Here is a 12274-nt window from a genome sequence, read left to right on the forward strand (position 1 = left end):
CTATACAGTGGGAGAAACAAAACTCAAACTAAAAATATTTTCCTCTGTATTAATTTGGTCATTACTAATAGAAAGTTTCCCTAATACATCAGACACATTTCTGGTGCTAGCAATACAGACGAGTAAATAATTCTAAGAAGGTAGTTATGTGGCATGACAACATTAAGTCAAAGTAGGTATCTGAAAGAGTGTGTTTAGCTTATTTTGATAAAGTTTACTATATCTCAGGGAAACAAAGAAGCAAGCAAATGTTTTTTCCTGCATTTTCATATTCTGGGTCGCTAAAAAGCCTATTTAGATCATCTATTAAAAAGTGGTCTCATAAGCAATCAGAATATAGTCAGTACATACCATGGATTACATTTTCCATTAGTAGACCTAAAAACAGCACAGTGTCCTGGTGAATATAAAAAGGGAATACCAGTACTCAAGAAAATAGCTAATGAGTGATTTGGCACTTACAAAATTTGACTTAGTTCCCACAATAAAAGTATCTTATGTTGGGCTGGGAAGGTGGCTCAGTGGTAGAGCGCTTGCCCTGCATGCATGAGGCCCTGGGTTCAATTCCCCAGCACCACATAAGCAAAAAGAAAAAAGCCAGAGGTGGCGCTGAGGCTCAAGTGGTAGAGAGCTAGCCTTGAGCTGAAGAGCTGAGGGACAGCGCCCAGGCCCAGAGTTCAGGCCCCACGACCGGACCCCCCCCCAAAAAAAAATATCCTATGTTAATCATTTTGTTATTAAATTTTAAAGATGGAATTGTGGACATAGTATCCTGATACTTCCTTCCTGAGTAAACAAAGAAGTTCCAGCATGAACTTTTGTGCACATCGCCTATCTCCTACAATACAGAATATAGGTGGGTGGGGAATAAAAATGTTTCTTGACCAGATCTTCATTTTAATAGGCCTTCCTGGAAGGATGGAGGCAAATAGGGGCTTAAGGAACATTCACAATACAAAAAAAAAAAAAGGTGAAATATGACTACTAGAAACAAAACAGAAAAATAAGAATAAAGAATGATGTGATCTAAAAATTATAGAAGAATTTTAAGTTGGAATATAGTAATATAATTTATAGAGAGAAACAGAGAAATATAGTACCAATTTGTTGTGCAAACCCCAGTACAAATGAAGAATGGCCAACAATTCCTCCAATGAAGCTATGTTTGACAATACCAGAGGTGAATACTGGACTAAACTACATAAAGGAACTATAACTGTAAAGTGCTGAATGAAAATAACCTTCAAATCACAATACGTTGGTCAGAGGAACTCTTTTAAAAATGTAGATGGAAGATATTTTCAGGGAAAGAGAATTCATTAATAACACTTGCATATTTGTGAGTTGCCCAGACGCAATTAGAGAACCAAAATAGTTTTAAAAAAATTGGCACCTGCCATTATCCTATGAACAATGTGGTATTACAACTATATACATAGGATTTAAATTGTAATAGGTATCAGAGTTGATTTACAGTACATAGAAGAAGGCCTGCGGGTTATATTAGAGGTTATTTTTCAGTGTACAGAAGTGGCACTGTGGCTCAAGTGGTAGAGTGCTAGACTTGAGCTGAAGAGCACAGGGACAGCGCCCAGGCCCTGAATTCAAACTCCACAACTGACACACACAAAAATTACAATGAAATAACTATTTTACACATGTTAACATGGACATAGTTTAAACAAAAACAAACAAACAAAGCTTCCAAAGTCTGACAACTGCTGGGCAAGATGTGAAAGAAATGTGAACTTTGGTGCATTTCTCTCAGGAATATAAGACTATCACGGATGGTATGGAGACTCCTAAGAGGAACTAAATAGATAATTACATAGTAATATGGTTCGTCACTTTTATTTCTAGATTTGTACAGAAGGGAAAGCAGGCATTAGAACAAACATTTGGGGAATCACTTTATAACAACTACTCACAATAACCAAAAGATAGAAGCAGGAAAACAATAGATAAATGTGTTGAAAAAGAAAAAAAATGACTACATTTTGCAGAATACAATATGCTGAAAAAAAACCACACCAGTCATAAAGCAACATTCATGGTATGATCTCCCTTACTGAGCTTCCAAAGATCAACAAGCTAATAGAGCCAAAAAGTAAGATAATTCCAGACACTGGGATAGAGAGGAACAGGAGCTGTATATTTAATGATTATGCAGCTTCATATATGGAACATGAAAATTTGTTGTAGATAGATGGAAAGGATGGCTGCACAACAATTTGGCCATATGTTTTATCACTGAATTGACATATAAGAATGGTTAATGTAGCCACACAGGATGAAACATACGTAAACTCTCTAAACTTGGGAAACTCAAAAAGGATTACCAGCCATCCTAAGCTACATAACAAATTTAAGAGCAGCCTGAACTACATAGCAAGAACAGGCTAAAAAAAGCAACATGGAAAACTCACATTTTGGCTTCTAGAGATATGACATATTTATCTATTTTTCTTAGTGAAATAACAAGTTGAAAGTGTTTGACAATGTATCAAAAGTTTTTAGCTGGAAAGGTATACTACAAATAGCATTAATAACAAACACATATGGACAAAAGATACAAATTATTATAATCTGTGTGCCTTGCTTTTAATCTTTGTATATCTTTTCACTGACAATTGTTTGAATGTGTCACATATTCCTGAATCATCTGTCCCAGGAGATTCCTAAGGACATATTGCCACAAACATTAGTGAGAGATCAAAGTCTATTACTGAGCAGTCTGTCAGATTTTGGCACCAGTGATATTTCAAATATAAAAACCCTATTCACTGTATTGTTTATTATCAAAACCTGCTTCTATATCATATTGGCAGTGAATGAAAATATTCAAACAGAGAAGAAAAACCAGAACCTCAGTACCACATCAAATGAGGTTAGACCAGACAAAGACAAGAGAATCAGGAGAAATCAATTTGTTGCTGTTTATTGAAGGATGGAAGGTAGTAATTTTCTATAGGGAACTCTGAAGTTGATCTGAAGATGAAAAAGGTTTGAGAAGTTGGGAACTCTACATCAACTGTACTCAGAATGCTGAGAGCTGGCCATGAAAGAGTTAAAACAGACACCTCTTGTGAGGGTTAAGGGACTGGAGTGCCACACCCCTTCCTTAGTGTTGGAAAGGCTCGGAACTGAACTTTCAGTGCTATTGACCTTGAAGGCAACGGTAATGTGGACTTCATGTCTGGACTTTCTCTGGTTGCAGACTCCTGTCTCAAAACAATACAGGAAAAATTGTCTCTCACAAACTCTGTTTTGGCTCTGATTGTAATAGAAATACAGATGCTTTATTTTTTTGTTGGTCATGGGACTTGAACCCTGGGCATGGGCACTTTCCCTGAGCTATTCAGCTAAAGGCTAATGCTCTATCACTTGAGCCACAGTGCCACTTCTGGTTTTCTGGTGGTTAAATGGAGATAAGTGTCTCATGGACTTTCCTGCCCAGGCTGGCTTTGAACCACAATCCTCAGATCTCTGCCTCCTGAGTAGCTAGGCGCCAAGAGGGATGCTTTAGTTTTTGCATGTACCCATGGTAACTTTCCCTATGTAAATTCAAGCAAATATGTGTGCTTGTGGAGATTCAGGGTCCAAGGGCTAGTGAGCCTTGGGACCCCTGTGTTTGTGTTTGTCTAATTTTCTTTGGCTCCGGAATCCTGTAGAACTACCTGGGATTACAGTTGGTAACAATTTCCCTCTATAACGGGAAAGGGAAACAGTAATGTTAAGCGCCACATCAGCAAAGGAAAATTGATCAGTAAGGAAAACTAGTTCCTAGATAGAGCATTTGAAGAAAAGAAAAAAGTAAGAGACATATAGAAGGCAGACAGACTGAGAAAATTAGATAGAGAGAAAAACAGATACAGAGAGAAAGAGAAATAAAGAAAGCTAGTGAGCAGGAAACAGAATAAATAGAGAACATTTTAGAAGAAAAGTCTTGTGAAGATACTTTAGAATAAAACAGAGGGATTTCTAGAAAGGCCACAGACTATATCATCAAATATAGCCTAAGTATCAAGTAAGATAAAGACCATGAAACACTCCAAGAAGTATGTATGGAGAGTAATTTAAGCTTACTCAGTCCCTTAGAACATCGAAAGTTATGTGAGGCCACACTATTTCAGCAACTCCAGTAAAGTTCATTAAGATAGTTTAATGTTACTCATAACGATGTGATCTCTCACCAGTTACTAACGATCCTTCACCTCCTTCACCTTCCATGAGAAGTCACCTCCTAAAAACTAGAAATAAACTAAAGCAAATTTGCACTCTGACAGAATGTAAGATTTTTTTAATCTGCTAAATCTACAAGCCATCTTTATCTTATTTAGAAACATGTTCCTGAAGCTGAATCTGTTTTTCTGTTTTTCAATGTTAGATACCCTTAGGTTCATAAAATGGAATGTAAAAAAGGTGAGACGTGCCAGGTGCTGGTGGCAGAGACCTGCAATCCTAGCTACTCAGGAGGCTGAGATAAGAGGATCATGGCTTAAAACCAGCCTGGGCAGGAAAGTCCCTGTGAGACTCTTATCTCCAAAAAAACACCAGAAAAAACGGAAGTGGCACTGTGGCTCAAGTGGCAGAGTGCTAGCCTTGAGCTGAATAGGTTAGGGACAGCGTCCAGGCCTGGAGTTCAAGCCTCATGACCGACCAAAAAAAAAAAAAAAAAGGTGAGGGGCTGGGAAGGTGGCTCAGTGGTAGAGTGCTTGCCTTGAATGCATGAGGCCCTGGGTTTGATACCTCAGCACCCACATAAGCAGAAAAAGCTGGAAGTGGCACTGTGGCTCAAGTGGTAGAATGCTAACATTGAGCTCAAGAGCTGAGGGACAATGTCCAGGCCCAGAGTTCAGGCCCCATCACCGACCAAAAAAAAAAAAAAAAAAAAGTGAGAAATAAAAAGCAACTCACCAGAGATCCTCTCATTCCTTTATGCTGTTGACAATGAACAGAAGGTTCTGGAAGCATGGCAGGGAGAGAAGGCAAATGAGGTAGTCTGGAAAGGACCTATGTGATTGTGCCCCAGATTTTCCTTCTCAAAACATTATACACAGGCTGGAAAAGCATAAAGACTTCTTATGGGAGAAGTACTTTTCTGTATCAAGTAGAGCATTAAATTCTTCACTAAAGACAAATCCACGGTCCATAAATTGGTAGCTGGATCCTATAAAAGCAATTCATTTTTAGGTTAACATACATATAGAATTTGTAAAACCTAATGCTCCCACAAAAATATGAAATAAAAAAAACACATCCTATCTTCACTAAAAGTAGTTATTACTGAAATACACTTAGGCACATATGAAATATTTTATTAATGCAAAGCTATCTTAGACTCCATTGAGCATTTATGCTCTACTTCATTCACTTACATATTTAAACACCCTAGAAAGCATATATGTTATAACTTCGTATTTTTCATCCAAAGTTATGCAGGAAAAGTGTATATAAGACTTATTTCTGGTGTTCTAATGTTTCAATAATGGTTCTTAAGTGGCACATTTACCTGTACCCAAATACTCAGAGTACTTTGTGCAATGACTTGCAATTTACCATTTAACCTGCTTTGGCCAAAGAGACATCAATAAAAATGATATAAACACAGATTGTGAAGTCCCTCACATTCTTAAATATTCATATGAAGAACCTCAGCCATCCTGCTGGATATAAAGGGCTTAATAAATGATGCAACATGGCAAAAATCAAGAACTCTAATAACAACAGATGCTGGGGGGATGTGGACAGAAGGGAACCTTACTGCATTGTTGGTGGGAGTGTAAACTTGTTCAACCACTTTGGAAAGTAGTATGGAGGTTCCTCAAAAGACTCCACATAGAGCTCCCCTATGACCCAGCAATCCCACTTCTGGGCATTTACCTAAATGTTTACAAACAAGACCACACTAAAGCTACCAGCACAACTTATGTTTATTGCAGCATTATTTACCATAGCTAAGATATGGAACCAACCCAGATGCCCCTCAGTAGATGAATGGATCAAGAAAATGTGGTATATATACACAAGGGAATTCTATGCCTCCATCAGAAAGAATGACATTGCCCCATTTGTTAGGAAATGGAAAGACTTGGAAAAAATTATATTAAATGAAGTAAGCCAAGCAACATAGGTCCTATGGTTTCCCTTATTTGCAATATCTAGTATATGTATGAGTCAAGCAGAAAAGGTCAGATAAGGTGATGTTAGGAAAATGAACCCTACGGTATGGTATGTATTTAAATGTTTTTTTTCTTTCATTTGTTTCTAACACATTTATAAGATTATTTCTTTATTGTTTTGTGTGTCCCTCCCCCACAGTATAACCCCTGCTTTCACTGTATTTGATGTCGGTATAATTTGTGGAGGGGAAGGGGAAAAAAAAGTTGTTTAAATAAGGATACAGGTGGACCTGTTGCAACAATGAGAAGTACAAATTGTCATGTCAAAAAACGAACTTTACAACTTGGGGGGGGGGAGGATTAGGTGGGGGGAGGGATTATGGGAAGGGATGGGAAGTGTAAACAAAGGAGGAGGCTACAATGCTTGATAAGAAATGTACTCATTATCTTGCCCATGTAATTGTAACCCCTCTGTACAGTATTTTCACAATAAAAAATATTTTAAAAAATGATGCAACATAAAATAGTGGTCATAGGAATAACAGAATCCCCACAAATCATCTTCAACCAAGGAACCATAAGATTAAAGTCTTACATGTTACTTAAACAATATAAAACAAAATACCAAGCTGAGGACACCCCAAATGTAGATCCATAAAACAAAACAAAAAACAAATTAAATAGCTTTGTCCTTTTGTTTGTACTTGTTGGATTATTACACAGGAAAAGCTATTATCCACAATGCTGTTTTTTTTAACACAATAATGCAGAATGGAAATTCTTAAAATAAAATGAATTTTACACTGACATTTAAAGAAACTGAAAATCTACTCTGTAGACTTCAGTTAGGTTGTGTTAGGAAAGATAAATCATTTAAAACAATGTTTGCACATTAGTATTTGGTTTTTCTACATCACAAGAATGTTTTCTTACTTTAAAAAAAATACTGTATGCTCTAAGTGTCTGTATTCACAATGCTTGAGACCAGGAGTGTTATGAATGTCAGGGTGGGATATTTTCTTTATGCTTTGTAATTTGGACTATTCTCATATATATATTAGTGACTGAACATCCCTTCTGAAAATTTTAAAATTTTCTATTTCAGACTGGTTTATTAGCAATATAATCTGTATTTAAAAGAGGGCATTGTAACTGAGCTCTGGTTGCTGAAGGGTGTAACCTGAGCTACTCAAGTCTGAGATCTTAGGATCACAGATTGAAGCCAGCTGGGGCAGGAAAGTCTGGGAGACTCTTATCTCTAATAAACTACCAAAAATAGCTGGTAGTGAGATGTGGCTTAAGTGGTAGAACATTACCTTTGAGCAAAAGAAGCTCATGGTCAGTGCTCAGGCACTCAGTTTAAGAGAGACCACTAGCACAGAACAAACTGGCATTGCATTACATTTAAAATATATTTTATCAATTGTTTTGGAATACATGTTGTCAGTCTCTCTCATTTTAAGCGATGTAAAATAGGCTCAAATCAGAGAAATTGGAATTTGTCAAAGACCAAATAAATAAAGTAGAGTATATCCATGTTAGTAACATTTTAAAGTTGCAAAAGCCATAGGATATGCAGAGGATAAAAACTGGTTCAACACGTTTCTATAAGATATTTTAAAGGAGTGTTTATGCTTCATTTATTTTAATTCCTAAACAGAATTTCCTAAGTGAAATAATACTTCTGTAGGCAGATTGTGCCAAAAAGGGTAACACTAGGTAACACTTGAGAATATGTAAAATCTACAACTCATACAACCTTGAGCAAAATATATTACCTCAAGTTTGCTTTTGTAAGTTTTTTAGTAAGGCCAAGGACCCTTGACTAACACTTCCTGAATAGGCAGGAAGAAGGAATATACTAGATCTAGCATTGGCAATTCCAGAGATGGCACATTTGGAGTAAGTTTGAGAGATCACATACTGGAAGTGATAGCAGGAAAAGCTGAATAAATCAATGAGAATAGATTTAGGGATTAGTACATAGACAGATACTTTCAGCTGTGACAGTGATCCCTCCACACCAAACCACAGCCTCATATCCCCTGTGATAACTAGGCTCTGGCTCATTCCTCAGTCCAGTTGCCTACCACTCCTGAAAGTTGGTCTAAACTTTCCAACAGCACCAAGTGATTGAGATTGTTGGGGGAAAGAGTTCCATGTGAATTTTGTGCTCTGGGAAGTAGAACCGATTTTTGTTTAAAGCAAGGAAAGCTAAAAACATTTAACCCTTCCTGTGCTTTTCTGCCTTTGCTCTTTAAGGCTTGTCAGAGTTGACAAGGTCTGTTCTTTCAGGAGGGAGATTCCAATTCATAGGGTGCCTTCCTTCAAACATTGCTAGGCTTCATTCCTAAAAATACAGCACCACCACACACTATTCCAATATCCCATGTAGAACTGTCTCTAGACAAAAGCTCATGTACAAACATATTTGAACTGAAGCCAGAAGTGCTAAAAAGGCTAACAAGGCAGGAGCAGAGCAGACACCTGTAGGAGAAACAACAAAGAACCCTAAAATACAAATGCAATATAAATGGACTCAAGGCAGACACACACTGCACAATTTCACTGGAATTGTTACTGTGCTCATCTTAGAGCTGGGCAAAGTGAATAAAGTCACATGGGTTAACAGCAGAATCTCTTGGTCATGGAATATTAATGCACAGCTCCCAGCTCTCCTAGTCTGGAGAAATACCTAATTTGCTCTCAGAACTTTGGGAGCCTCTTTCAGATGTCTGGAGGCACATACACTAATGGCAGTGCAAACTCATGAACCACAAACACATCATGAAGTCCTGACCAGAGAAACACGTGGAGGGCATGTCCTGCACTCAGCTCGGACTTCTTACCTGACATCAGTTCCACAGCCTGGGATCCCTTCAAGTCATAGTTGTCAAGGTCCACTGAAGAGAGTCTGGGCACCTGCCTTGGGGCTCCAACTATAGTACTTCAGAACACTTCCAGCAGCAAGGCAAAGGGAAAAAAGCTAGAATTTGCAAAGTGAAAACACCAACAGTGGGTGGAGAGGTACACATGCAGTAGGTTCTTCTGCTCAAATAAACCACACACCACTTTCAAAGAATCTGTGCTCCAATGGAGACTACAATTCCCACAATGTGGGGACAATCCTAGAGAAAGTGGGCTTAGACAGGGCTTGGACCAGTGTCAGACCCTAGGTCTGAGGATGCCTCAATGCATAGTGACCTTTGTCTCCCAACTGTGGCAGCTAAAATGAGTTTCTTCCTGAAAATCACTGTTTGCCTCCTGAAATATTGTGACACTAGCCAGATAATGGAACTGTTTTGGGAACAGTACATAATTTCCTATTTTAATTCTTAATTATAATAATGCAATAGAGATTATGAGATTCTGTTGCTTATGCTTATATTTTTGCTTAACATATATGTTTTGCTGACTCTAAATTACTGTTTTGCCTTAAATTTTAGAATATCTCCCCTCTCACTTTCAAAAAGTATTTACAGCCAATAAACTGATTCTTGGACCATTTTCAACTGTGCTAATGTATACACTGGAATAAAGTAGCATGATTGCGAAGTACAGTAAAATATTGTGTCAATTTAGATTTCTTGAAATTAACAATTTCTCAGAAATTTCCAAATTCCATCTATGAACTCTTAAGGAGTTGCTGGTTATTTGTTTCTGAAATTTGCCTTTCCTTTAAGTTTTTTTTTTTCTTCTACTTGCTGTTGGTCCTGTGGCTTGAACTGAGAGCTTGGCCACTGTCTGTGAGCATTTGCTGGACTCTACTTGCCTTTCCTTTAATAAATTTCTTCAGCTAACTACTGAAACATTCCCTTACAGGGGGTTTCTTAGAGCCTGGTATGTCACCTCCATTACTCTTTTAAAGAGAGGGTGGTTTATAGGGATCAGAATGAATGTGGGTTTGGGTAGAGCCATGAAGTTTAGCATGATGTGAAGCTTGAGTCTTTGTCCCAAATCAGTCTGTTTTTGTCATTCTGTTTTGCATGTCCTACTGTGTATTTGAGTTCTTACCTCTTCTCTGATACTGAAAATTCCTCTCAGTAACTCTAGGCTACATAGCTACAGGACGTCAGACTTGTCTTCCCAGAACCAATCCATTAGACTGTGGAATAAATCTTTTGCCTCCCTCCCTCATATCAGAGATTCAATGCTTCTTTCTTAAATGTTTATTGTGATTTTTGATGGTCCTTTACACACATGATTGGGAAGGATTGGGTAGGAACTTTCATGCCTGATATTCAGTCCTTCAGTGTATGGGTTTTCCATGCCTCTTGTGGACCTGAGCTATTCCTCATAAAAATGGAGATTGTGGGGCATATTTGGATTTACATGAGTGCATGCAATAATATATTATTATAAATATAGTAATATAAGTAAAAATGAATAATATAAATATAATAATAGTTTCTTTCTGTAAAAGTAAATTGAGAGGCAAGAATAGGATCAAGTAAACACTGGGTTGCTTTCAAGATTTGCTGTCTAATGTAGTTTTCCTTGTTCAAGGTTACATTTTTTGATACATTAATTTTTAAGTGTTCTATTTTTATACTACTATAAACAGAACTGACTCCCTGTATTAGTTTTAAATTGTTCATTGCTCAAAATGTAAGTCCAATTTTTTTGCGGGGGGGTCCAGTTGTGGGTCCTGAACTCTGGGCCTGGGTGCTGTCCCTTAGCTTTTCAGCTCAAGGCTAGCACTCTACCACTTGAGCCACAGTGCCACGTCCAGCTTTTTTCTTTTTGCTTACGTGGTGCTGAGAAATCAAACCCAGGGCCTCATGCATGCAAGGCAAGCGCTCTCTACCACTGAGCCACCTTCCCAGCCCCAAGTCCAATTATTTTTATGCATACATTATACACTGTTACTTCATTGATCTCAGTTACTCAGTTATTAAACATAATAAATTTTAGTGAATCCTTGTGATTTTCTAAATAAAATGTTAGCTTTGGGAGCCAGTGGCTGCTGACTATAATTCTAGCTACTCAGGAGGCTGACTTTGGAAGCCAGTCTGGGGAAAGACGTACCTGAGAATCTTATCTCCAATTAACCATCAAAAGCAGAAGTAGAGCTGCAGCTGAAGTGGGAAAGCTGTAACCTTGAGTAAAAAGCTCAGGACAGCACGCTATCCCTGAGTTGTAGGCCCAGGATGGCACAAATAAAAAGACAATGTTATCTGCACCAAAGATAATTGCACTCCTTCCTATCTACCTAGATACTTAAATTTCTATCATCAAACTGACCTTGCTAGCAACTTTAAAAGTGCAACTTCATTGCAGTGCTTCTGCATGGCAAAGGACATAGCAAGATCAATAGAAAGCCCACGGATTGGGAGAAAATCTTCACTAGCCATACAACAGACAAGGGTCTCATATCTAAAATATACTTGGAACTCAAAAAATTAAATCCCCCAACAACAAATCCTCAAAGAAACAACTGCCCAATAAATAAGTGGACTAAAGACTTGAAGAGAAACTTCTCTCAAGAAGAAAGAGGGATGGCCAATAGACACATGAAGAAATGCTCAACCTCCCTAGCCATAAAAGAAATGCAAATCAAAACAACATTGAGATACCACCTCACCCCAGTTAGAATGGCAAAATTCAAGAACTCTAACAACAACAGATGCTGGAGGGGATGTGGACAGAAGGGAACCTTACTGCATTGTTGGTGGGAGTGTAAACTTGTTCAACCACTTTGGAAAGCAGTATGGAGGTTCCTTCCTCAAAAGACTCCACATAGAGCTCCCCTATGACCCAGCAATCCCACTTTTGGGCATTTACCTAAATGTTTACAAACAAGACCACACTAAAGCTACCAGCACAACTATGCTTATTGCAGCATTATTTACCATAGCTAAGATCTGGAACCAACCCAGATGCCCCTCAGTAGATGAATGGATCAAGAAAATGTGGTATATATACACAATGGAATTCTATGCCTCCATCAGAAAGAATGACATTGCCCCATTTGTTAGGAAATGAAAAGGCTTGGAAAAAATTATATTAAGTGAAGTAAGCCAAGCCCAAAGAAACATAGGTCCCATGGTTTCCCTTATTTGCAATATCTAGTATATGTATGAGTCAAGCGGAAAAGGTCAGATAATGTGATGTCAGGAAAATGAACCCTTAGATATGTATTTTAATGTTTT

The 12274-nt window shown here is 37.9% G+C and overlaps 1 protein-coding gene across 5 annotated transcripts in view; it reads right to left on the bottom strand.

The window, feature by feature from the left end:
- The window catches only part of LOC138829667 (zinc finger protein 717-like), a 55694-nt gene that overhangs the window by 13085 nt on the left and 30335 nt on the right, over positions 1-12274 (bottom strand). For 3 of the 5 annotated variants that reach the window (XM_070026137.1, XM_070026136.1, XM_070026138.1), the window contains 2 exons: positions 8972-9108; positions 4918-5170 (listed from right to left, as the gene is read on the bottom strand). In XM_070026137.1, the coding sequence (XP_069882238.1) occupies positions 4918-4974 (57 nt within the window). In that variant the 5' untranslated portion in view covers positions 4975-5170; positions 8972-9108. Of the gene's footprint in view, positions 1-4917; positions 5171-8971; positions 9109-12274 lie in introns of those variants that run through there. The other 2 variants (XM_070026139.1, XM_070026140.1) reach the window with 2 other exon arrangements.

Source organism: Dipodomys merriami, unplaced genomic scaffold (assembly GCF_024711535.1).
Source record: "Dipodomys merriami isolate MVZ:Mamm:240054 unplaced genomic scaffold, mDipMer1.0.p SCAF_175, whole genome shotgun sequence".
NCBI lineage: Eukaryota > Metazoa > Chordata > Mammalia > Rodentia > Heteromyidae > Dipodomys > Dipodomys merriami.